The sequence below is a fragment of the Ochlerotatus camptorhynchus genome, unplaced genomic scaffold (assembly GCF_037179485.1).
Source record: "Ochlerotatus camptorhynchus isolate MF236.1 unplaced genomic scaffold, CSIRO-AGI_Acam_v1.1 ptg000099l, whole genome shotgun sequence".
NCBI classification, from domain to species: domain Eukaryota; kingdom Metazoa; phylum Arthropoda; class Insecta; order Diptera; family Culicidae; genus Ochlerotatus; species Ochlerotatus camptorhynchus.
Genome location: NW_027040589.1, coordinates 2,060,456 through 2,086,967, shown reverse-complemented (window position 1 = coordinate 2,086,967; position 26,512 = coordinate 2,060,456). Strand labels below are relative to the sequence as shown.

Genomic DNA, 26,512 nt, shown 5'->3' with positions numbered 1-26,512 from the left:
TAAATCTACCAACGTTTCTTTTAATATTAGCAACAATAATTTTTTGTGTGTAGAAACACCTTCCGGCACCCAAAAACGCACATGAAACTCAATAAGCACAGACACAGATGGTAGAGTGACTTACCCCCTGGAGTTATGTCTGTTTTCTGTTTGACATAACACATTGAATATTTCTCTCTGTAATGCCTTGTTCAGATTACAGAGTTATAACAACAATCAACGATTTTAAATTGGCTCACTACTTGATTAGCCTATTGGTCCCAAGCAAGCGATTAACGTACCCCATTCTAGTCAAAATTCTAGTACTACGCAATGTTTATTTTGATTTGCTATGAAAGTTTGACAGATAAAATGAGGGGTTAGTGGATTTTACTATGCTTCGAAGGGTGAATCGATTAGTTTGGGACCAAAGATAGTACCAGAGCTGAGCCAAAAAGTTGAGCACGTTATTTCGGGACCTTCTAGCGTTAAACGCTGTCCAGACTGAGCAGTTAGAACATGTTATAACCACAGACAAATTATAACGGTTGTCAAATAATTGCAACACAGAAACCACTATCAAGATAGCGCCAGCGTTTAAAACATCGTCGCTAAAAAATTACCACCTCGATTACCACCATCTGTTAAGAACACTATGGTGGACAGTACGCAGAACAGATGGCGGTAGTGTTTAAACGTCAAATGCAAGGGAATTTACAATGCGCGCAACAGGTGTCGGTACTAACAACTATAATACTTTCAAATTACCGTTACATGCTTGTTCGATGAACAACTTGCAAGTTTAAAGGATTAACTTGCAAGAGTTATGTCTGTTTGTCTGTGCCATCAATATTGTACCATGTAACATAATTGCGCATCACCTCCACCAAGGCTTCCACTGCAGAATGTGGATACAAAATAAGCGCGCATAGCATTTTATTCCCTGCGGCACTAATGTAAAATCCACATTAGCTTGTGGTGGTTTCACGCCCACACTACCTTAATAAAAAAAGTTCCAATCCCGAACGATAAGCTAAATGATAGAACTATTCCACAAGTGCTTTGGATGTTATCCTGAATATAACAGTTGTATACTTGTCCTTAAGCAAACTAACCATACAAATGTTATTAGGGTATTATTTATTTGCAAATTTCATGTACTTCAGTTTTTTCTTCAAAGGAAGTTAGTATTGACCCTAACAATTAAATCTAAGAGGGTTTTAAAATATTTCATCTCGGTTTAAAAAAAATGTTTTGAAGTTCACATAATCATACCAACTTAGGCATCTCAGAGAGAAAGCAGTAGGCAAAATTAACCAAACCGAATTTTTAAAAATAGGGTTGTTTAATTCCGAAAAAAAAAATGTGCTCTTGCCTTCGGCCCATTTTGTTCGATGATAATTATTTTAAAAAATTACCAAAAAGTAAATGAAGAAGTATTTTTTTGGGTTTTTTCAGCTATTATTAAAATTTTGCGATCACCGCGTGTATCTCACCAGTAAATTCAAAGCAAAGAACAAGCAAAGTCCGAGCCCTGTGCCAATGTCGACTGTGTCGATTAGATCAACCTTCTAGAATTGGGTCGATCAAATCGAAAATGGCGACTGATTGAAGTGGAAGTGTTTTTTCGTTGGGATAATTTTGATCGGTATTCTGAAGTCAATCGGTGATTTGCGCGTTCCAAGAGGTACGATAACCGTTCGTAACTGTTTCCGGATGTCGTGGGTGTTGTTTGGAATCGATTTCCACTGGGTGTGACGTAGAAACCTTCCGCGGATCGCGAACTCGGACTCGAAAAAAAAAAAAAGTGGCTACGCAATGGCTGCCATCATCGGGCTTGGTAGTGGTGGTGTGTTGTGCTTTGGCTGGATGGAGATGTTTATTACGCTTGCGGAATACAACCCTGGTTGATGTGGCGATTCCGTTCCTTTCACCTTGATTGGGCAGGGAGGAAGACAAAAAAAAAGCTAGAGAAAGGAAAATAATCGATGATCTCTTGACGAAAGAAGTGGCCAAAATTGCATTTTCTTTCTCTGTGCTGTGGTGTTGTTACGTACGTGGCTTCCAGGGTCGGGGGAAGCGGCGCGATCGGTCGCCGGAAGTCGCCGCCGGGTTTGTGATAAATGGAAGCTTCTTGCGTCGTGAGACGATTTCGGATTCGAACGGTTTCGATTCGGTCATGATCCGTTGATGTCGTCGTCTTCGTGCGGAAGAAGTTAAAATATCGAATTTTAACTTCGGATGGGTCTGAAATGGGTTCAGATTCTGTCTCGGTTTCGGTAGCGAAATTCTCCGGATAGAACGGAATCCGGTTGCGTACATTCGCGATGGTCGTGTTTCGTTGCATTGGACGTCGTTCCGGGCGGTAAGCATTCGCGAACGATTGCTAACGGTTAAGAAGCTTCCATTCGGCGATTACTTCGGTGTTTTAAAACAAGACAATTTAATGGATCTATATTTCAACATTCTGATGTTCTCGTATTCCGTTTTTTCATCCTTCCGCTTTTGCAGAACGAACATCGGATCCTTCGGTATCCGTAAAATTGTGTGTTGTGCGCTAAAACAAGTACAGCACACTGTGACACTTTTGTTTTGCTAGATTGTTCAAATTTGAACAAGCGCTCCGGGATTGAAGTTTTGCGTGCGTTGTTGTGTGTTTAGATGGACCGTAACATGTCCGCCATTGGCAGGCTCAGACGGAGTCCGTCCCCGTCACGCGGTGGTCCCGCTGGTTCCAGTAAATTGCGCATGGATCGGAAGCCTACTCATGCTAGGATTAATGGTAAGTTTGTTCCTGCGTGATCCCATGGAAAATGCTGACCCTTATTTTTTCTGATTCCATTGACAGATCCCAGCCACCCAGCTGGAAAGCGCAAGGAAATCGATAACGTAATGCGGAAGGCTCGGGCTTTTCCCAACGAAACTTGGGATAAGAAGCTTCTTGAGGTTGAGGAAAAGGATCCAAACCGTTGGCGTCACACCGGATTCAAGAAAATGTACATCGAAGAGGACCCCAGCAGCTCGGATAGCGAACGTGGCCGATACGGCAATGGTCCACCTCCCCGTGTCCGCAGTCGAAGTCGTAGCCGCAGCCCTAGCCGATCGGTACGATCGCCACCACTTCGGCATCGGCGCAGTCCGTCGCCACCGATGAGAAAGCGTCGGCCTCCCATTTCGCCGTCTCCGCCGCCGATGCGACGCCGTCCGGCGTCCATTTCGCCTCCACCGCCGGAACCGCTCATGAAGCGAAGACCCCGTTCGCCACCACCGCGAATGCTGCGTCGCCCGTCACCGCCTCCGGAGTTCCACCGCGGAAAGTCACCGCTTCGGTCGACTTCGGGGTCACCCCGCCGCGGAGTCGTACGTCGCATGTCGCCGATTCCGCCGCCGAGACCACGTGTCAAGCGACCACCATCGCCGCCACCCAAGGTAGGTCAACTCTGTTTCAGGTTCAATGCACTACTTCCCACAGTTCCAACACTTTCGGGCAGGTGTTTCAAAAGTACGCAAACCGTAGGTACGCAAGTGACGAACAACATATACAACAAAACATCTGTTCACACGCATAAAAGCGATGGTAATCGCCGGTGTCTCACGCACTTAGTTCCTACACGCAGTGATATCTCGCGTAACATTTGAAAAGGGCCTATGTCCAAAATGTAAACAATCCAGAAAATGAATTGTAAATTTTTCCGCCAGTATTTAATTCCTATATAAATAGATTGAAGTATTTTAGGCATTTATATTGTTCACAATAACAATAGTAACTATATCTCAGTACACAACATCCAAAACATGCGAAACGTTTTCAAAAATACATGAAAATCGATAAAAATTTAATATCACAGTAATAAGCCTTTTTGTGAATCTTTAAATGGTTAGGCCCTTTTTGTTAAGCCGTTGTGCTTGTCATCATAAATTGTAGGTCCTTTGCTAAGCCTTTTCTTAACGTCAAATAAATCATCGGCCCTGCCTCAAGCAGTAGGGCTTAGCTTTGATTTGAAATTTTTCAATCATCGGCCCTTCTACGTCGCTAGGCTTATGAATGGAACCTCATCGAACGAAAAAAAATATATGTTAGGCCCGAGGTTAGGCCGTTTTAGCATGAATGATTGGAAAAATTTGGTGGATCGGCCGTTTTTAAAATCAAGTTATTTTTAATGATTTTTATCGATAATGCGGAACATTCCTATACGACTGGTAGCTAATTACCAGTGCTACAGAATGGTATCAAAAATCGGTTTGTTTACATTTTGGACATAGGCCCTTTTCAAATGTTACGCGAGATATCTTCACTATGAAAAAGCACCTTTAATCGCGGTTAGAGATTACACTTATTTCCCAATGATACAACGTTTATTTGCCGTCGGCCGATCGCGGGGATAGTTTATTTACAACTGACTACTCTGACTGATCATCTGTTCTGCCTGCATGTAGTAGGAACGATACACGACCACCGGTGGACCGTACACTAAAGCCTTTCCTATTCACTCTACACAGCTGGTTGTATGGTGGAGAAAATTGAGAGTGAGTGATCGTGTATTGGGGTGGCTGTTGACTGCTGTTATTTGGTACGTCGGCTTGATCGGTACGGATTGCATGTCGGTACGTTGGTAGTGTGCTTTCGGGGTTCGATCGATTCCTTGGACATCAATCGACGCACTATGGGCAAAAATTGGTCCAAAATTACCCAAAATTCAATATCTCCGGCCATGAAAAACGACTTTTCCGAAGGGAAATCGATTGCACGTGGTCCCATATAACTTGCCTGGAGCGGATGCCCTCGTGACGATGCCCCAAAGGAATTCAGTATGGTACTGATCACTCTTAATGACTCACGAGGTTGGATCCTGACGGTAGCGGTGAGTTCTTACCGCTTCAAGGGCTGATCCTTTTGGTGTATTGACAGTCGTAGAGTTGGCCAAACTCCATTCTGGACGCTGCAGGTTACTGGACCACGGGATGCTGACAGGATTGACCTCCAAGAAATGGAAGTGGTTATTTTCATGCAAGTAAGCAGATGGACCCAGAGACAAACTGGCTACTCCGTTGATTGCTTGGCTAGGGACTTCACAGAACTTCTTGGCTGGACGATCACACATCTACCTTCACCAACGCATGGTTGTATCTCGGAAATAGAAATCAAGTGGACAAGGGCTTGGACTCAAATTCGAAAGTTGGTTCCGTGCGGTTGAATGTCCCGGGGACCCAGCGGCTATGAGGTATGAAACTTCTATTTACTTTTTGAAATACTGATACGGCATTGAGAAGCACTAGTGCTCGTCGTTGGTAGATGTTGCGTTATCCCGAATTGGAAGCACGCAAATCTTCGAGATGGAGCAAATCTTCGGAAGACCCCATTGCTTGTGCGCACTGCTACTACCCGGATGTTGTCGTCAGAGCCTCGGAATACTTCGGTGACTCGACCAAGATTCCACTTCAGCGGCGGTAACCGCTCATCCATTAGCAAGACCATAGTTCCTACTGTGATATTGTCACGGTACCTTGTCCATTTCGTGCGATTATGCAGGTCCGAGCGATACAGAGTAGTCCATTTTTTCCACAGCATCTGGACGTAGTTCTGCGATCTTTGCCAGACTGAGAGCCGATTAGCAGAAAGATGCTCCAGGTTCGGCTCAGCGATTGCTGTCAGCGGTCGTTGAACTAGAAAATGACCTGATGTGAGCGCTTCGAAGCCTCCAGGATCGTTGCTAACTGGAGTGAGGGGTCTGGAGTTCAAAACCGCTTCGATCTGTACGAGTACTGTCTGCATCTCGTCCTAGAGCAGAGTTCTTGTTCCGAAGGCGTTCTTGAAGCATTTTACGGCAGCTTCCCATAAACCTCCGAAGTTTGGTGTTCTTGCCGGGATGAACTCTCCGATGCGGCGTTACTGGCTACTGCGTTCTGGAACTGCTGACATTCGAACAGCTTCATCAATTCCCGTAGTTCTCCATTAGCTCCTACAAAGTTCTTGGCGTTGTCGCACATTATCAACGCTGGACGTCCACGACGAGCGGTGAAGCGTTTCAGTGCTGCTAGAAATGCTTCCGTGGTGAGATCGGCGACAAGTTCAATGTGTACTGCCTTGGTGACGAGGTACACGAATACAGAAACATAGCACTTCATGGGAGGACTACGACGTTGTGGATAGGTGACCAGGAACGGGCCGCAGTAATCCACACCCACCTTCATGAATGGTGGTGCTGGAGTTACTCTTTCCGGTGGAAGCTCGGCCATCAACTGTTGTTGACATCGGGGATTGTTTCGAAAGCAGGTGATGCATTCGTGCAGGATTCGTCGTGCAATTTTTCGGATGTTCGTGATTCAAAACCTTTCTCGTGTGCTTGCGATCAGAACTTGTTGCCCGGAGGGAAGCATCTTCAAGTGGTAATGCCGAATTATCAGTGTAGAGAGAGGATGGCGATGGTCGAGTATCATCGGATGCTTCCGACTCTCCGAAACCGGCGCATTCTGCAGCCGACCGCCGACGCGAACAATGCACTCATGGATCTGAGGATTCAACGATGATATCCTTGACGAATGTTGAACCTGCACCTCCTGGGACAAACTTGCTATGTCGTCCGGGAAGCATTCCTTTTGCGACAGTCGAACCAAGTCCTTGAGTGCATCTTCATACTCCTGCGTTCCGATGTACCCGAACTTCCTGCAAGTTCGGTTAGCTCTCTGGGCATTGTGGCGAAATCGGCGAATGCAGAATACCAGACGACCTCCTTTAGCTCAGTCGGTAAAGGCACAGCTACAAAGCAAGACCATGCTGGAGGTGGCTGGGTTCGATTCCCGGTCCGGTCTAGGAATTTTTCGGGTTGGAAAATTTCTCGACTTCCCTGAGCATAGAAAGACCACCAGACGAACTAGGCTGAAGAGCGACGAGTGGAGCGAGAAGATTTCGCTCGGTGGAGAAGCTTGTAGCGGCATGGCAACGGTGCTGCGTTCTTCAAGAACTGCTGGATCAAGCTGATCAATGGCTACTTCAGCATTCTCGGGCCAGTAACTTCTACTTTGGTGTAGCCAGATGGGACCTCTGAACCAACTGTTCTGGTATTCAAGCTGTGTGGCTGATATACCTCTTGAGAGAACGTCGGCTGGGTTTTATATTCCTGCTACGTGGTTCCACACTCCTCCTTCTATAAGATGTTGGATCTCGGACACCCTATTGGCAACCAAAGTCTGCCATCGCGATGGAGTGGAAGCAATCCAAAATTTGACAATGTTGGAGTCCGTCCAGAAATATGAAGGAACTGCCAGTTGAGTGCTACGACGCACCTTTTCATATAGATGGCTGAGTAACAGAGCGGACGAGAGTTCTAGACACCCCTCACCCCTGTTTGCGTTTCTTCTTTTTCAAATCCTCCAGCAGCGCTACTCTTGACGTCGATATCATTAGCTGGACTCGAACCGATCCATCAGTGGATCGAAGATACAAGCAAGCACCGTAAACGCTATTAGAGGCGTCGCAGAACCCATGCCATTCAATAGATGTGCATTTCTTACTGTACCCAACCCATCTGGGAATGGTAATGGATTCTAGTGCACTGAGATTCCTGCGATACTCCAGCCAAAAGGTTTGCAAATTTTCAGCGAGCGGCTCGTCCCACCTCACTTGCAGTTTCCATAACGTTTGGATGAAGATTTTGGCTTCAACGACAGGTCCTATCAGTCCCAAAGGATCGAATAACTTGAACGCATCGGAGACGACGGTTCTTTTCGTAACGGTTGGGGTGGGATTCCATTTGGGAAGTTATCGGTTGTCGGACTCCAGAAAAGACCCAAAGTTTTGACGGTAGCGGACGATACAGGCGAATCCATGTCAAATACCGCCCGTTCATCTCGTAGATGTGATGGTAGCTCGCTCAGAACTTCTTCGCTATTCGAATTCCACTTACGCAAAGTGAATGCAGCTAAATTGGTCAGATTGACTATCTCCTCGACTAACCTTCTTCCTTCCTCAGGATCATCAACCCCAGTGATCATATCATCAACGTAGGAATCTTTCCGCAGGATGTTTGCAGCGATCGGTGTGTTGATTCTCCATCTTCTGCTAATTGTACCAAGCAACGAGTCGCTAGAAAAGGAGCCGATGCTGTACCGTACGTAACGGTCGTCAGTTGGAACATCTCGATCTGATCATCCGGGGATTTCCTCCACAGAATCAGATGTAACTTCTGATCGAGCAGGAACATCTTAATCACACGGAACCGTGTGTAAATGGAGATGAGATCATCCTGGACTACAGGGCCAACCATCAACCCATCGTTGAGCGAGAATCTTGATGTAGTTTTGCACGAAGCATCGAATACAACGCGCAGTTTCGTTGTTGTGCTATCGGGTTTCAACACGGCATGGTGCGGCAGGAAATAGCACGCGGACTCGGACAGATCTTCTTCTCGTACCTTCTTCATGTGGCTCATCGACAAATACTCCTCCATGAACTCGCCATACAGCTCCTTCAACTGCGGATTGGTAACGAATCGCTTCTCCAAGCTTGCAAATCGTTTCTCAGCGCTACGCCTTGAATCTCCCAAGCGTTCAATGATGTGCTCCTTCTTGGGCAGCGACACCACAAAACGGCCATCGTCGTCACGAACTGTGGTCTGCTTGAAGATATCCTCGCATGTAGACTCTGTGCTCTTGACGTGACAACTCTCGAGCTCCCAAAAACGAGTCAGCTGTTCTTGTTGATTAGTCATTAAACACAGCACTGTACACGTTTTGGGAACGGAAGACCTGATATCGAATACACGCCCGGACACGATCCATCCAAAAACGGAGTTTTGGAAGGTAGGGGGCCATCCTCGTTTAGTCTAAACCTTCCCTCGCATAACAGATTCATGTAGTGTTATTATGTCGATATCCAATGTCAGGTAGAAGTTGGGGTCTGCCAACAGCATATCATTGGGTAGATTCCACTGGCTAATTTCAACCTCTTCCCTCGGGAGTGGACTAGTCAGCTTCGGGAGGACGTTGAACTGCATCACTTCTTCGTAGTCTGGGATGCTGGCGAAGCGAGGGCTGATCGAGGGCCGCAGACAGTGTTCTTGGATACAATTCCTGAACCCCCAATACCTTTCACTGACAAATAGTCTGGAAATTGCTTGAGTTTCATCCGTCTACAGAAGTCGGATGTCACGAAGCAATACTGGGAGCATGAATCAAGCAACGCTCTGGCTAGCATCGTGCTTCCCTGGATATCGCACACACGTACCATAGCGGTTGACAGAAGAACTTGGCGTGTATGGGATCTTGGTTGTGTTGGGAGTGCTACAGTATTTTGCAATGTGTTGGATTGGTAGTGAAGTGGATGGTTCGTGTTGGTTTGTGGTTGGTGCTGTTTGCTGTGTTGGTGATCCCGATTGTGCTTACTGTGTATGTTTTTGATATTCACTTGGGGGTCGTTTTGTCGTCTGTAGAACGGAGGATTTTTGGTAAGCACTGTCCGAATCCGTATGAAGCAGAGAATGGTGTTTCCTTCCACACTGACGGCAAAATCCTTCGCTGTAGTTCCTTGCCAAGGGCCCTGATGACAAGCAGTTGATGTACAATCCGTTCTTCCTCACTGCGTCATAACGTGCCGAAATCCTCATCTTCTGGAACCGTTTGCACATGAATGCAGACTGGAATGATTCGGAGCAAAAGCAACACCTATTAGTGGAGGAGGTCGACGAATGACTCACACCAATCTTCGGTTTCCTGAATTCAACTGTACGGCGCAGTGGTTCTTCAGGAAGTTCACTAGGTTTCTGTAGGTCGGTACTTCCTTCGAGTTATGTGACGTCTCCCAGAGTCGTAGAGTCACAGGGTCGAGCTTCGAACACACCATGTGTACCAGAATGGTACTCCAACCTTCGGTTCTCTCCTCCATTTTCTGCAGCATTTGGAGATTCTTTTCGAAGTCACTGACGATCTAGCTGAGTGATTCGAAACTCTCCTTCCTCATTGACTCAATTGCGAAAATGGCATCCAGGTATGCTTTCACAATATTGTGGTACCGATCTTCCAGTGCATTCCAGGCCACCCAGCAGTAAACTCAACGGCATTTATTTCTGGAAGCGCGTCTCCAGACAGTGATGAACGAAGGTACGTGAATTTGTCCATGTCAGCGAGATCACGGTTCTGGTGAATCAGGCTTTGGAAATGCATCACGATATGAAACCCAGTCGCGCAACTTGCCGCAGAATGTCGGCAGTTTAATCTCCGGATGCTTGACCTTCTAAAGAATGGGTCCAGAAACCGGTATTGATGGTGCAGGATTTGCCGACAACACCTTCTGCCGCCATTTCCGGAGAACTTTGAGATTAGGGCGTAATTGCTTTTGTAAACAAACACGACAATCGCCGATTTCTCGCAAATTAAAGCTCAATCTAAAAAATTAACGGCTCAATGATTCCTCTATCATTTGGTATGGTTTGTTTGCGAGATTGAGTTTCAATTTACGAGAAATCGGCGATAGACGTGTTTGTTTACAAAAGCAATTACGCTCAAATCTCAAAGTTCTCCGGATTTCACTAACGCAGCCTTGGTCTTGCAGTAGCTATTCTCGACGTGCTTCGTAACAGCTTCGCTTTCATCTTCCCTCTTCTTCGACGCACTTTCCAGCCTTCGACGTTTCCTTGGAATCCGTTACTTCTTCCTCGTCGACTTCATCCATTACCACGTCTATATTCTCAAGCACTTCCGGCAAGTATCCAATCGATTACGATTCAACAGTGCCTGATGTCAGTTCGAATTTCAGCGTGCCGGATGCTGCTGATGAAGGAAACGTTGCAGCTAGTCACCTGGAACGCACCGTAGAAAGCACTGTGGAAGTCCCTAATCCCTCTGACACAGTCCTGCCTTCTGCCGCCTCCGTTCATCACAGACGTTCCAGACCTGCGGTCGGTTGTGGAGAGGGGGTCTTCCAACCCGATCACTATGGCGAGTATCCTCTTGGCAATAGTAATGTTCGTTTGCTACCTGTCGCCCCCGTGATTACGCTCCGCGTAGCACGGATATACGCCGAAGAGAGGATATCACCATGTACTACCAAAACATCGGTGGAATGAATTCTGACGTTAACGAGTACCTGTTAGCTGTATCGGACCGTTGCTACGATGTAATAGTTTTAACCGAGACATGGTTAGACTCTCGAACGCTTTCCAGCCAAGCGTTCGAATGTGAGTACGAGGTATTTCGCTGCGATCGAAACCGGAACAATAGTCGAAAGTCCACTGGTGGCGGTGTCCTGATTGCTGTTCGGTCCGAGTTGAATGCTAGAGCCATAGAGCACGACATGTGGAACTGCGTTGAACAGGCATGGGTAGCTGTCAAACTGAGCGATCACACACTGTACTTATGTGTGATATACATTGCACCAGACCGAGTTCGCGACATAGAACTTATCGAAACTCATTGTCGATCCATTTCCACCATATTAGATTGTGCGTCACCTATCGATGAGATTATTGTTCTGGGCGACTTTAATCTCGCTGGTGTTTCGTGGAAACCTTCCCACAGTGGCTTTCTCTTTCCGGACCCCGCTGGTTCTGCTTTCCATCCTGGATCAGTTAGCCTTCTCGACAGCTATAGCGCAGCGACGTTATCTCAAATCAATCCCGTGGTTAACGAGAACAATCGTAGCTTAGACCTATGTTTCGTAAGCTCGTCGGCTCCTTCTCCTCTCGTAAAGGAAGTTCCTCATCATCCTCCTTTGGTTATTACTGTTGAAGACAATCACATTTCAGGAAAGCCGATCATCGTAGCATTGCCGATGTGCTGTCAAGCATTGATTGGGAAAACATACTCGATTCTGATAACGTCGAAACCGCTGCTCAAACTTTTTCACATGTCTTGGCTTATGTCATTGACAGGCACGTACCTAAGAGCGTTCACCAGATTGCATCGCACCTCCCTTGGAAGACGAACGAATTGAAGAAGCTGAAATCGATCAAGAGAGCCGCGTTGAGGAAATTCACTAAATATCGAACGATGTCACTGAAACGTCACTACGTTAAGCTCAATTATCAGTTCAAGCGAGTCAGCCGTCAGTGCTACTTGCATTATCTGCGAGGGATTCAAAGGAAATTCAAATCGCACCCGAAGTCTTTCTGGAAGTACGTGAAGGAGCAGCGCAGAGAGTCCGGTCTACCATCATCCATGATATTGAACGGCGAAGTCGCTTCCACTCCACAGGAAGTCTGCCGCCTGTTCTCCAACAAGTTTGCAAGTGTATTCTCTGACGAAAGCTTAACCAACGAATACGTGACTCTAGCAGCAGGCAACGTTCCACTTTCCGGTCAAGCTCTGGGTGGAATTGTTGTCAACGCTGAAGTGATAACGACTGCCGCACTAAAACTAAAGGGTGTCCACGATGAAATTGCCACACACAAAATTGATTCGCAAAATTCGAGTTTTCATCCGATTGCCATCAAATTTTCAGGGATTGAGAAATAACTATTAAACTTCATTTTACCATTTTACTCGTATTTTATTTTCAGTCCATACGCAAATGCCCGCACCTTGGCCTTAACCCCGGCCATAAGATTCTGCACAACCTGTGAATCAACCGTTTTTTGCATGTAAACCCATACTTTCTTCAGTTCCTCGACTGTCTTCACTACCTTAGGTCGTTTAAGAAGGTGCTGCTTCATAATCGCCCAGTACTTCTCGATGGGGCGGAGCTCCGGAGTGTTGGGAGGGTTGAACATTTTCGGCACGAAATTGACCTTATTGTCCGCATACCACTTCAGCACGTCCTTGGAGTAGTGGCATGAGGCCAAATCCGGCCAGAAGATTGTTGGGACGTTGTGGGCCTTCAGGAGAGGAAGCAGCCGCTTCTGGAGGCACTCTTTTATGTACACCTGTCCGTTCATCGTGTCCTGGGTCACGAAAGGTGCACTCCGCTTCCCGCACGTGCAGATGGCTTGCCAAACCAGGAATTTCTTCGCAAATTTGGACATCTTCTGAGTGCGGACATGCTCCGGAACGCTGAACTTATCCTTGGCCGTGAAAAACAGGTTGCCGGGGATCTGTTTGAAGTCGGCCTTCACATATGTTTCGTCGTCCATGATGCAGCATTCAACTTTCGTCAGCATGTTGAGGTACAACTTCCTGGCACGGGTTTTGGTGGACTTGTTCTGCTTCTCGTCGCGATTAGGGGCCTTTTGTACCTTGAACGTTCGAAGCCCAGCCTTAGTTTTGGCCTTCTGGACAAAACTTCGGCTTAGGTGCAGCTTCTTAGCCACATCCCTAACGGAGGCGTTCGGATTTCGGTTGAAGGCCCCAACTACGCGGTTGTGATTTTTGGTGTTGTACGGAATACTTTTTCCTTCACTTCTAGGCTTCCGATCGGTGGTCAACCGTTCCTCGAACCGCTTAAGCACTCGCGACACCGTGGAATTCGCGATTCCCAACGTTTTAGCGATGGAACGATGCGAGAGATCCTTGTTCTCGTGATGAATGCGCAAAATTTTATCACGCACGAGCTGTTCTTTCGACTCCATTTCCGCGAGTTTTGATCACAGAACTTTAAAACTTGCAGGATGTAAATAATGCACTATGAACTAAATCCACCCAAATTTTCATTAAATTCTACCCAACGGTTAAAAAGTTAGAGCAATTTCATAGTGTGGCAATTTCATCGTGGACACCCTTTAAAGCCTTCTATCAACCCTGGACCGGATGGTGTCCCTTCAGTCTTTCTTCTGAAGAAGCATATCGCTAACTTACTGTCACCGCTACAACATCTGTTCCGATTGTCCATATCGTTTGGCATTTTTTCCATCGCTCTGATTCAACCTGTGTATAAAAAGGGTAGTAAACGGAAAGTGACTTATTATCGTGGAATTACATCGTTGTGCGCAATTTCGAAGTTATTCGAGTTAATCATCAGAGCCTCTGCTCTCCCATTGCAAGCAGTATCTAAGTGAAGATCAACATGGCTTCACCTCTGGTCGATCTACTACCACGAATCTACTGTGTCTGACATCGTACATCACGCAAAGTATGGTTGAAAGGTCACAAACAGACGTCATCTACACTGACTTGTCTGCTGCCTTCGATAAGATAAATCACGCCATCGCGATCGCCAAATTGGATAGACTTGGGATTAGCGGAAATCTCTTGAAATGGTCTCGCTCATATCTCGCCGATCGTCATTTGGTGGTAGCCCATGGTGACTGCCAGTCCGACATTTTCGCAGCTACGTCAGGAATACCTCAAGGAAGTCATCTTCAATGACGTGAATTTAGTTATCGAAGGTCCACGACTATCGTATGCAGACGATCTCAAAATCTACTTACGGATCTGCTCGATCGATGATTGTCAATTCCTCCAACGTCAGTTTGAAGCGTTTGCCAGCTGGTGCCATTTGAACCGAATGACAGTAAATCCTGCGAAGTGTTCAGTCATCACTTTTACCCGAAAGGAAGAACCAGTTATTTTTCACTATGCTCTCCGGGACACCATTATTGAACGTGTGAGCCATGTAAAAGATCTAGGTGTCATCCTGGACTCTCAACTTACATATAAGCAACACATCTCGTTCGTCGTCGACAAGTCGTCAAGGACATTGGGCTTTATCTTCAGAACAGCTAAGAATTTCTCCGACGTTCCATTCTAGAATATTGTTCTCTGGTTTGGAGTCCGAACTACAACAATGGTACTGAGAGAGTCGAGTCTGTTCAACGCCGCTTTCTGCGATACGCGTTGAGACTGTTACCTTGGAGAGACCCGTTTCATTTGCCCAGCTATGAAAGTCGCTGCCAGCTGATCGACTTGGAGCCTCTTCGCACCAGAAGAGATACTTCAAAAGCCCTGCTTGTCGCGGACACGTTACATGGCAATCTTGGAGCAAGTAAACATTAACGGCCAACCCCGAATTACTTACTTAAGGGCCCTGTGCACCACCAGCGGTGCAAAGGGCCAACGTGAAAGACTTCCATCCTGGGCGGCTGCTCGCTTTTGCCTTGACCTGGGCCCAGGTCAGATTCGTATCGACTTGCTTAATTTCCTTATTGAGGCTCCGCCGCCATGAGCCCCTGGGTCTGCCTCTGCTGCGATGTCCTGCCGGATTTCAATCCAGCGCTTGCTTGCAGATTTCGTTTCCGCCCCGTCGAAGTGTGTGGCCGACCCACCTCCACTTTCGCTCTCGAATTTCTGTTGCTATCGGCTTCTGATGACATCGACGATGGAGCTCGGCATTCGAGATCCAGTTGTGAGGCCACCAGGCACGAATTATATACCGGAGGCATCGGTTGATGAAGACCTGCAGCTTTTGAGTGTTCTCCGCTGATACACACCACGTCTCGCTGGCGTATAACAACACAGATATCACGTTCGAGTTGAAAATTCGGATATTGGTGCGTTGGCTTATCTGGTTGGATCTCCATACGTTTCGTAAACTCGCAAAGGCAGCCCTAGCCTTCTTGATTCGTGCACCTATGTCGCTCTTGGTCCCGCCGTCCGACGCTATTTGGCTGCCAAGATATTGGAAACTTTCGACCTTCTTCACTGCTTGCCCCGCTACCGTAAAGTTGGAAGGGTTGCCCGTGTTGATATCCAACGATTTGGTCTTGTTGACGTTGATGGTGAGACCCGCCGCAGAGGAGCGTTCGGCTAGGTCATTGAGCTTACTCTGCATAGCAGAGCGCCGTTGTGCTAGTAGAGCAACATCATCAGCCAAATCGAAGTCGTTGACATGCTCCATGGTGATAGGCTGCCAAAGCAGCCCACGGTTCAATTGCACCTACCATGATCTCGTCGATTACGATGAGAAACAGTAGCGGTGATAGTATACATCCTTGTCACTAGCGACTACCCGGATAGGGTCGGACAAGGCTCCGTTATGCAGAACTCTGCACGTGAAAGCCTCATACTGCGCTTCGATGAGGTTGACGATTTTATCCGGGACTCCCTTGCGTCTCAGGGCGCCCCACAGATTCTCGTGATTGAGACGGTCGAAAGCTTTTTCGTAGTCAATGAATACCAAATAAAGGGACTCTTGGAATTCATTGACCTGCTCCAGGATGATGCGGAGCGTGACAATATGGTCCACACAAGATCTTCCGGCACGGAATCCTGCCTGCTGCCGTCGAAGAGTCGCGTCGATCTTCTCCTGTATCCGATTCAGGATAACTTTGCACAGAACTTTGAGAACAATACACAGTAACATGATACCTCGCCAATTGTCGCACACAGTCAGATCCCCCTTCTTTGGGACCTTCACTAAGATGCCTTGCATACAGTCGGCCGGAAAAGTCGCGGTGTCCCAGATATTACAGAATAGTTGATGCAACATTTGTGCGGACAGCATGGGGTCAGCTTTGAGCATGTCTGCTGATATGCGATCGACCCCTGGAGCCTTGTTGGATTTTATGCTTCGGATAGCTGCTTCAATCTCCTGCAGTGATGGGGCCTCGGAATTGACGCGAGTGATGCGCCGCACCCTAGGCGGGTCATGCCGAAATGTTGATGGCTGGTTGGCCGTCGAAACTTGAAGACGTTGTTCGAAGTGCTCAAACCAGCGTTTCAGCTGGTCAGTGGGGTCGGTAAGCAATTGTCCAGTCACTGGCATCTTCTGGTTCATCCTTGCTCCACTCAGGCGTCGTGAGATATCGTAGAGGAGGCGTATATGGCCAGTGTTTGCGGCTTTCTCCCCTTCGTCGGCCAGGGAGTTCACCCACGCTCGCTTGTCCCGTCTACAAGAGCGCTTGACTTCCTTCTCTAGAGCCGAGTACCGTTGACGGGCTTCGTTCTTGGCTCCTCTGATTCTCGCCCGCTCTATCGCGGCTTTTGCTTCTCTACGCTCCTCAATCTTCCGCCAGGTTTCATCTGTGATCCACTCTTTCCTCTGGGTGCGCAGCTCACCCAAGTTGTTCTCGCTTGTTTCTATAAAGGCATTCTTGATGGCCGTCCATTGTTCTTCTACGCTGCCACCTTCTGGAACGTCCGCAGCTCGAGTCTCAAGTTCATGAACAAAAGACCTTTTTACCGCTGGATCTTCAAGTCGGCGTGTGTTGAACCGCCGCCCGAGTCTCTCCTCCCGTCGCTGAATCCGCGCCATGCGTAGGCGGATTTCGCCGATTAGAAGGTGATGGTCAGACGCGATGTCGGCGCTGCGTTTATTCCGGCTGATGCAGATGTGGTCGATCTGATTTTCGGTATGTCCATCACGGGAAACCCACGTGACTTTGTGCACTGGCCGATGGGGGAAGAGCGAGCCCCTGATCACCATGTCGTTATTGCCACAAAATTCTGCAAACAGCTCACCGTTTTCGCTCATTTCGTCGAGACCATGGCGTCCCATGACACGCTCATAGTCCGTGTTGTCGGAGCCGATCTTCGCATTGAAGTCGCCAGTGTAGATCTTGATGTCACCCTTCGGAACCTTATCCACGACTGCATTCAGTTGACTGTAAAAATTCTCCTTGTCCTGTAGCTCGGCAGCATCGGTCCAACCCCGAATGCTTCGTAACAATGTTATGCTGAGAATGCCACTACGTAGGACAAACTATGCAATCAACGGTGCAATAGGCGGACTGCAGCGAGTATTTAACCGAGTTTCATCAGTATTCGATTTTCACCTGCCACGACTAACACTTCGGAGGCGTTTCTCTTCATTCTTCTCCAGAAATGGAAACAGTCAATGATCATGTTTTAATGTTTTGTAGTTTTAACTTATGACTTTAATTGTAAGTTTAAGTTAAACCATCATTGGGACCATATCGAGTCTGTTGATGCTGATAAATAAATCTTTAATGTTCGTATGTCCGCATAGCAATGGCTTTTGAGACCGTAAACGAACACCAAGCATTTGCAGGCACTGGTATCGTTGTTGAAGATCGAGGTTTGTAATCCGAATATCTTCTTGAGGGTTTCGACTGTGTCAGCGAATTCGACGTCTTTTGGAAGCTTCGGCAGAATGTAATTGGTGTACCGGGTGTGTGACGGTGTATCCAACTTCCTCAGGAGCAGTCGTACTTTGGCCGCATCTTCCAGATTCTTGGCATCCGATTCAAAGAGATCTGCGTACCGGCTGTACCATTTCTCGAAGGTGATTCCATTTTCCGGGTCGAACGAAAACTCACTGATATTCGTGTTTTTGCTCCGGGTTACTAACGGTCTGAGCTGGTTCCGCTAGCTTCTTTAGGAGCGCCTTCCGGAATAAAATGATCTTGAGTGGTTGTAACAAGTCTATCTTTATTGGAAGTCTAATTCGGATTGAATCGTCAGGCAACAAACATTTAATTCAAAGGTTACTCTGATTGGATTGCGTGTCCAATGGTTGCTGGGATCCAACAGAATCTCGTATGTTGTTGACAAGGCTTTATCTTCAGGATTGTAAAGACATCTATTGTCTCATATCTTAAAGTGAACTCGGAATCATCTTCTGGATGTTTAATCGATGTTTATCAATTGGAAAACCTCAAAATCCAATGTTCATCCTTTTAAAAGCTTCTCAATATCCATACAACAGACTTACTTACATACAGCTCGTGATTCCTTCAAATGCCTAAACTTACTAAACGCAAAACCTAATCTTTTACAGATGACCCGGTCTCCTTCCATTACCAGCTGTTCGGATGAATCCTGCTCTGGATGCTCGATGGATGGTAGACATCACCATCGGTCTAGGTAAGTATCGCGTCGACCGAGTTGATTCGTGTGTGGATCCAAAGCTAGCTGTCCACATCGAATCACAAGCGTTCATTAGCCAAACAGCAACAGTTGACTAACGTTGGAAATCTTCTTGTTCCTCCTTCCTTATCCATCGGGGAAACCAAAACAATGGTGATTCTGCTGATAACCGTGCGTGTGTTCGTTAGATCTCGTTCGTTAACCGGTCCGGGTCCGCGTCCGCGTCTCCGTGGCATCTCGCCGCCGCCACCTGCGGTACATATTTCGAAAAGCCGTCGCGACGGTGCCGCTATGCGTCCGATGAGTCCGCCGCCGACGGATCCGCGCCGTAAGGAACCGATGCCCAAGGTGCATCGTGTCGATAAGGTAACCTCTACAACACATGTTCTGTATCACCGCAATGGTTTCAAGAGTGTGTACGCTAATAGTGAGATTTTGTTCAAGCAGGATCCACGTGACCGTCCATCGCGTCCCATTCCTCTGCCGCCGCCGGTCGAGCGACTCCGACATCCACAAACTCCCGAATCGGAAAAGGCTCCGTCGCCGAAACCACGAGTTATGAAGCACAAAGGCATCCCGGAGGATCCCCGCCCGGTGAAAGTACGTCAGCCGAAGCCACCGCCCCCCGAGGTGGTTGCTCCACCTCCCAGCAAGAAGCACAAGGACAAGACCTCCGAAAAGGTACAGTATATTGGTTGGTTACTTAACAGAACCCAGTTGATGATTTGTTTTTTTTCTTGAAGCTCCGCGCACGCGTCAAAATCGAAGGTGAAGCAAAACAGCGTCGTCCTCGGTCGCCGTCGTCCGGTTCTGAAGAGTCTTCTAGTAGTGAAAGTTCACTGCCACGATTTACGGCCACCACACGACTTACGCTATCGGAACGTTTCGGAAAGATGGCCCAATGGAGTGTCGATCGAAGCAATATGGAAAACATGCGCATTACCAAGAACAGTTCCGGTGGCGATTTGAAAGTGATGATCGAGGAAGAAATGGAAGCCCCACCGCCGGTACGGTACACTTATTCCCCTGCGCCGGCTGGTCACTTTCCCGAGGAACTGATGACCACCGGCCCCAGCGGATTGTCGTCCTGGGATGACGTTCGAGTGCGGTACGAGTATTATAAGGGTCGTGGCTATCTGCGGGATCTGGATCTGCAGGTATGGGCCTCTGAATTTGCATTAGCTTCAAACAGATTTCCAATTCTTTTCCTTACTTTCGAATGTAGGACTACATCAAGTGGGAAGAATGGTGGTACAAGTACCAGGAGTGGCTCAAACAGGAACGCTACTACGAATTGTGGGAACGATCGCAGATGAACCGACGCCGCAAGAAGGTACCCATCTCACAGCGGTTGAATTAGAGCTGATCGGAACACTCATGCACGTTGGAGTTTCCCTCCCCAAATAAACCAAGTCGGCCCTCGCGGAGAAAGAAACTCCGAGTGGATCTTCCATGTTTTAGAAGAGCGAGAAAAATCAATTCAAAACATTATTTATGTAAATGTTTCTATGTGCATTATAAAAGATAGACTGCAGGGCGTGGAAGGTATCTCCCACAGATCTGAATTACGACAAGTAGGACCTTTCCCTGCGGGATATTAAAAAATCTATTGTACCCTAAACGAAGATCTAAAGTTTTAAGAATTAGTCTAGCCACAAACGTTGATCTTCTGTAACTCCACACATTTATAATATTATAAGATAGAAAACCAAGCAAGTATAAAATGAATACATTCATTTCCAAGTTATGACGGTGTTTTGTATTTCAATTCAAAGACATCCAATCCAGTTTATTCTTCAATTTAGTACATTGAAACGAACCTAGTGATATTTATTATTTAACCTTAGCTGCTCACTTTCCCATCTCGGCGATATGTTTGGCGACATCCGCGGCGCCGGAGTTGGTCAGGGTAACCGATTTCTCCTTACCCATCTCTGCAAGCACAGTAGAAACAGAGTAAACAATAATCTAATCTATACATCGTACTCCCCTCCCACACTTACCATATCGAACCCAGAGCCTCGGTTGGACGCCGCTACATTCGCGAACCAGAATCGGCAGCTTGGGATTTTCGCGTTTGAGTTGCGCGTACTGGGTGCTGACAAAATCCCTAGAATCAAGACAAAAATCCAACGTTGGCAAGGAGGTAGGTAGGCAGTTAGTGATTGTGTAACCATCCAAACACTCGGGAAGAAAGGTCGAACAAAATCGATTCTTACCGAACTCCCTTCGATTCCTCGCTGGTCTGGCACAGGTGCAGGCGGAGTTCCTTCACGGCAGGGTTCAAACGGGCAGCCCGCAGCAAAGATAGTCGCATTTTGATGGCTGAGAATCGGAGTCGAAAAAACAGAGCACTTCCAGGATAGGCACACGACCGTATATTTTCGTCTCGATTTTTGTACGACGGACGGTGAAACGTCAGATTGACAAACAGATCAACTACAGGGTGACTGCGCAGCAAAGTGCGTTGTGGTGATGTGGTACTTTGTTTGACCTGGGCTTTTCGATTAGTTCAACTCGACTGGACGGCCGATGAGAGTAGCTCAGATTTGAGTCGAAATCGACTGAAAATTGCGAGAATTGGGGTTATTCAGTGGATAAGTAAAGGCCCAAGCGCAATGACGGCGGAAGCGGAACGGCAACGGCAGCGGAAAAGCCCGATCTGGGTAATAGCAATAGTCTTAGAGTTACCTCTATGGTAATAGTACGTTCAGACTACAGAGTTATAACAACAATCAATACGAAACTTACGATTTTAAATTGGCTCACCACTTTAGTAGCCTATTGGTCCCAAGCAAACGATTAACGTACCCTATTCTAGTTGAAATTCTATTACTACACTATGTTTGTTTTGATTCGCTATGAAAGTTTGACAGATAACATCAGGGGTGTGTGGATTCATGCAGAACATGCAGGGGTGAGTGAAATAGCTTGGGACTGCTTGGGACCGTTGTTCTGGTACTGAGTGAGCCAAAAATAATAATGATTTTCTTCGGGACCCAGTAGTCTTAGAGTTACCTCTATGGTTATAACATGTTATAGTGCTATCTTGATGGTGGTTTCTGTGTTGCAATTATTTGACAACCGTTATAACATGTTATAACTCTCCAGTCTGGACAGCGTTTAAGCCTACTTGTCGGATTTAAAACTAGTTAGATCCAAATCGACTTCGGTTAGGCATCTTGATGTCATTAGTGACAACTGTCAAACTTTCCGTTTCCTTTCCGCTTCCGCCCACATTGCGTTTGGGCCTTAAATCGGCTTGAATATCAGCTTTGACTATATGTTTTTAGTATTACTTCTACGTGAAGTCAACGATTTACATAGTTGAAGATGCTAATTTCAAATAACAGACTGTAGTGGTAATTTTTATACGATAGATGGAGTACCCGCATAAACGCGAACCATAAATTGACCTTACCTAAAATGGTTAAAAATTGTTTATAATCCCTGCTAAACTTTAACTGAAATGGTTATGGAACTTTACATGAACGTTTAATGATAAAGTTTCAACCTTATGTATTATGGTTTTTTGGAACTGGACCTTTCAAATAATGGGTCGTTAAGAACCATTACCGTTCCAAACTCTTGTTTTCTCCATACATTTTCGGAAAGAGAACTATATTAGAACCTTTTAACTTATGGTTTGAGAACTTTAATGGTAATGGTTATGGTAGTCAGTAAGGTCCACGAATGGTTTTGTAACATCGATGAACTTTATGTGGAATATATCGCGAATTGGTTGCCTGTAATTTACTGATTACCAATTCACGATATATTCCACGTAAAGTTGAGCGATAATACAAAACCATTAATGGACCTTACTGACTACCATAACCATTACCATTAATGTTCTCAAATCATAAGTAAAAACGTTCTTATATAGTTCTCTTTCTGAAAATGTATGGAGAAAACAAGAATTTGGAATGGTAATGGTTCTTAACAACCCATTATTTGTAAGGTCCAGTTCTAAAAAACCATAATACATAAGATTGAAACTTTATCATTAAACGTTCATGTAAAGTTCCATAACCATTTCAGTTAAAGTTTAGCAGGGATTATAAACAATTTTTAACCATTTTAGGTAAGGTCAATTTATGGTTCGCGTTTATGCGGGTAGATGAAAGCATAGAGTTGATAGTTCCGTTAGAGTACGGCAGTGTGAAGATTGTATATAGATATTAGAATAGCGAACTAGGACAACTTTTAAGGAAGGTACAAATCGGTTTTTTCATCTCTCTTTACCAAACTCCCCCTTTGGAGAGGGATGGTGAGGGGTGTCCCCCCCCCCCGCCACCACTGGCAAAAAGAGATGAAAACCGACCCGTTCAAGTACCAACTGTGTGTTTGAAACAGTTCTACCGATTTTTACCGCACTTCAATTGTTATTTGAAGGAAGGCATCCAGTCGTAGGTTTGGAAATTGCAACTATTGTTTACCCCTACCACGATATGTGCTCCTGTCATCGTCGACTTGACGATCTCGAGGGGACACGGGTGGGGTAGGTGTTGCTACTGTACCTTTCGACCATTGACAGTAATTGATGAAAATTTTACGCAGCATACTCATAGAATGAGTAAAACATTCATCGATTTTCCTGATATTCGAGCGGATTTTTTTGGGAAAATCCAGGGGGAACGACACTCATTTGGATGTATTTTTTTCAGTCTAGTAATTACTTAGGATTTTTGGGGAAAACATAATTGATGGGATTTTTTTGAGTGTGTCGTGATGACGAAAATAGAGCAGGGATAGAAAAAATAGATGCATGGGAATAGATCAGGCAATTGATGTGATGTGAGGGGTGTTAAAAAATTTCAGAGGGATACGAGTCTGAACGCGGAGAGGATAGGTGTATTAAAAGAAGAAAAATTTGCTGCAATGAAGCGTCCATGAATTACGTAACGCTTATAGGGTGAGAGGGTGTCACCTATATCGTTACGAATTATACATAGGGGAGGAGGAGTAGTAAGGCTTTGCGTTACGTAACAAAGAGAACATTTTGTTTTTTTTTTTCGTTTCTTGATGTAAAGTTTGAAAATACAGGTCTTTTTTGACGTTTTTGGTACAACAACGAAGGCTGTCATCACTAAATCTTGCTTCGAGTCTTGCGTCGCAAAATGGATCTGTTTTAATTTTATAAATTGAGATTTTGGCTTTCCTTGAACTTTTGAAAAGCAGGTACTCGATGGTACGCTGATTTTTTGTTTTTGTTTTGAATATTAATAATATAATTAATTACCTAAAAATAAAAAAACACCAAACGAAATCAAAAATCAATTAAATGAAAAGGCGGGGAGGGGGTTATAGCACCGACGAACCGACATGCCACAGAAGCATTTCGTTTGTCCACAATTCGAATTGTCAAACGAGCGATTCGAACTTTAAAACAGACGATCAGATCTGTCAAACGTGGTGAGCCGCAAACCAAGGCAATATAAATTATACGAGGGTTCGTGTCCTTGCTCATGGTATGACGCGATCGGATGAGCAGATGTCGGTAGTGTTTAACGTATTTTAAATATGGCGTCTTGGGCACGAATTTGAAAGTAGCTTGTATGAGCTGTCACGTCGGTTCGTCGGTGGTTATAGAGCGTTGCGTAATAAATAGAGAGGGGTCATTTTCAGTGTAACGTTTTGTTCCAAACGGGGTGGGTCCAAAATATTGATTTTTAGCTAAACGGAATTAATAGACACCGCTCGGGACACCGCCCAACTATAATAACCAAAGCTCACAGCTCAAGTGCAGAAAACGGTTCCGCACCGAATAGGTCGAAACTGCACAGTAGGAGGAACGGGTGATGGCGATGGATTACAAGGTTCCGGTTAATATTCCCAGCTGTATTTGGACGGGAATTTGATTCGCAATATTCTCGCACAGAAATATATCAGCCGGTGGGTGTCTTACTTCACCATTAGCTCTTTCTTATCCGAACCCTTGACCAGCAGGACAGACGAGTAAAACTTGGGCCGAGTGGAAAAAATGACCTGAATTCCTTTTCCACCTGCTTGTAGTAGCGGGTTTCATTGGTAAGGCTTTTCCCGGGGCTAGAATCAGCAGTTCGAACGAAATCAACAGTTGCTTCGCGCCTGTTCGGCAACTTCCATGCTACAACACACAGAGACTCGGGCTCTTATCCGTCGAATTCGATCGGTTTGAGTCCGGGATGTGCGTTGCCGTCTCCTCCGTGATGCACTTGATGTTTTTTGCCCCCGAGCAGAGTGGCCAGATTATTTTTTTCATTTTCGGTAGCTTCTCAAAACTTTTATCGGTAGTTATCGGTAGGTCGACTTAAGAAGACTTTCCCGATACTTGAAACTTTTGTGAGCGGGGGGGGGGATGACTCTGTGCTCCAGAACCAGGGGTTGAAACAGTTGACGTTTTTTACTACACTCGCTTCGTTGTCGTGCGCGACAGTCTGTTTGTATTCGAACACTCATGCTCTACCGTCGTCTCTCTCACACAACACGAGCGGTAGAATAACATTCGAGCTAAAAGAAAATTATCAAAATAGCTATCATTTGACATGTGTGATTTCGTTGTAATTCCTCAATTTGGTGTAAATCAAACCATTTCTGATCAAAAATATTATTACTAGGACATCATTGTTGCTATTTTCAGAATTCACACAAGCACAACATCAGCAGCTCTTGTTATTAGAAAAGCTAAAATACATACATTGGTGACGGTCTTCGGCGACAGTGTCGAATGACAGAGCCTGTCATATGACATTTTAGTTTGGTACTGTACTATGATAGCTTGTTTTGCAAGTGTCGGAGGCAAAGGCAGTCAATTATCACAGAAAATGTGTCGACTACCGTGACCGCTTACAAGACTGTCCAGAACAATACACTGTCCTTCAGATCTTCTGCTTTAAACGTGTCGAAATCAATTTTTCTATTAATAATCTAAAAATCTGTGATTCTCGGTAGGAAAAGTGAAAAATCGGTAGTTTTGAACCTTTCGTCTGTGAATCGGTAGGCACCCCGAAAATCGGTAGGACTACCGATAAATCGGTAGGTCTGGCCACTCTGCCCCCGAGACCGATTATAGACGAGTGGTCCGTCATCTTTTTTTAGTTTTCTACTACTACACAATGTTTGTTTTAATTCTCTATGAAAGTTTGACAGATAAAATGAGGGGTTAGTTGATTTTCCCATGTTTCGAGGGGTGAATCGATTAGCTTGGGACCGAAGAGAGTACCAGAGCTGAGCCAAAAAGTTGAGCACGTTACTTCGGGACCTTCTTGTCTTAGAGTTACCTCTATGGTTACTCCGCACAGTGTGCCAAAATTTCAGTTGGACACACCTGGGGCACTCTCATTGCCACCCACACGCTATTTCAAAATTACCCTAATTTGCGTAGAATCCACCCAGATCGGTCAAAACTGAACCTACCCACAAATGGGTAAACTATGTTAGGAGTGAAAAGTTGACAAATGAACAAAGTCGATAGAATTCATGTCAATGTTGTTCATCTGTCAACTTGTCGATCTTAACATAGTTTACCCATTTACCGATCTGGGCGGATTCTACCCAAATTTGGTTAGTTTGAAATAGCGTGCATGGTTAGAAATGTGGATGATCTCTAAAGTTAAGGCGGATCGGACGCGTTGCGGCAAAGTGACTGCTAAATCTATTGTCTAACTGTTAAATTTACGTCAACGCAACGCAAACGGATCTAATGTGGGTGGCCCTTTATTAGCAACACTGTTCTATAGCTGCGCCAACGATGCCATATATACAGACTTCTGTACACAAAAAAAAGTGGTCACCCTTTTGACGTAGTACTATATCTGTGATTTCTATATTGGGATACACTTTGTTAAAACCGAAAATGGAACATATAACAAAATTATGAAAGATTATTAACGTTAATAACTCAGCTGCCCCTGGACCAATG

The 26,512-nt window shown here is 45.7% G+C and overlaps 3 protein-coding genes across 4 annotated transcripts in view; 1 reads left to right on the top strand and 2 right to left on the bottom strand.

The window, feature by feature from the left end:
• The window catches only part of LOC135698958 (serine proteinase stubble), a 667,696-nt gene that overhangs the window by 425,829 nt on the left and 215,355 nt on the right, over positions 1 to 26,512 (bottom strand). The window lies entirely within an intron of this gene.
• On the top strand, positions 1,571 to 20,356 carry LOC135698962 (serine/arginine repetitive matrix protein 1). 2 transcript variants are annotated; one of them, XM_065219125.1, is made up of 8 exons: positions 1,571 to 1,666; positions 2,491 to 2,761; positions 2,828 to 3,408; positions 18,521 to 18,606; positions 18,798 to 18,975; positions 19,057 to 19,290; positions 19,353 to 19,766; positions 19,835 to 20,356. In XM_065219125.1, exons 2-8 carry the CDS (start codon positions 2,641 to 2,643, stop codon positions 19,967 to 19,969), a joined length of 1,749 nt encoding a protein of 582 aa, XP_065075197.1. In that variant the 5' UTR covers positions 1,571 to 1,666; positions 2,491 to 2,640; the 3' UTR covers positions 19,970 to 20,356. The 2 variants fall into 2 exon arrangements, with proteins under 2 accessions (XP_065075197.1, XP_065075196.1); XM_065219124.1 differs by lacking the exon at positions 1,571 to 1,666 and having other exon boundaries at positions 2,157 to 2,761.
• On the bottom strand, positions 20,395 to 21,008 carry ND-B8 (NADH dehydrogenase (ubiquinone) B8 subunit). The gene is made up of 3 exons (XM_065219149.1): positions 20,829 to 21,008; positions 20,613 to 20,719; positions 20,395 to 20,543 (listed from the first exon to the last, which is right to left on the bottom strand). Exons 1-3 carry the CDS (start codon positions 20,924 to 20,926, stop codon positions 20,461 to 20,463), a joined length of 288 nt encoding a protein of 95 aa, XP_065075221.1. The 5' UTR covers positions 20,927 to 21,008; the 3' UTR covers positions 20,395 to 20,460.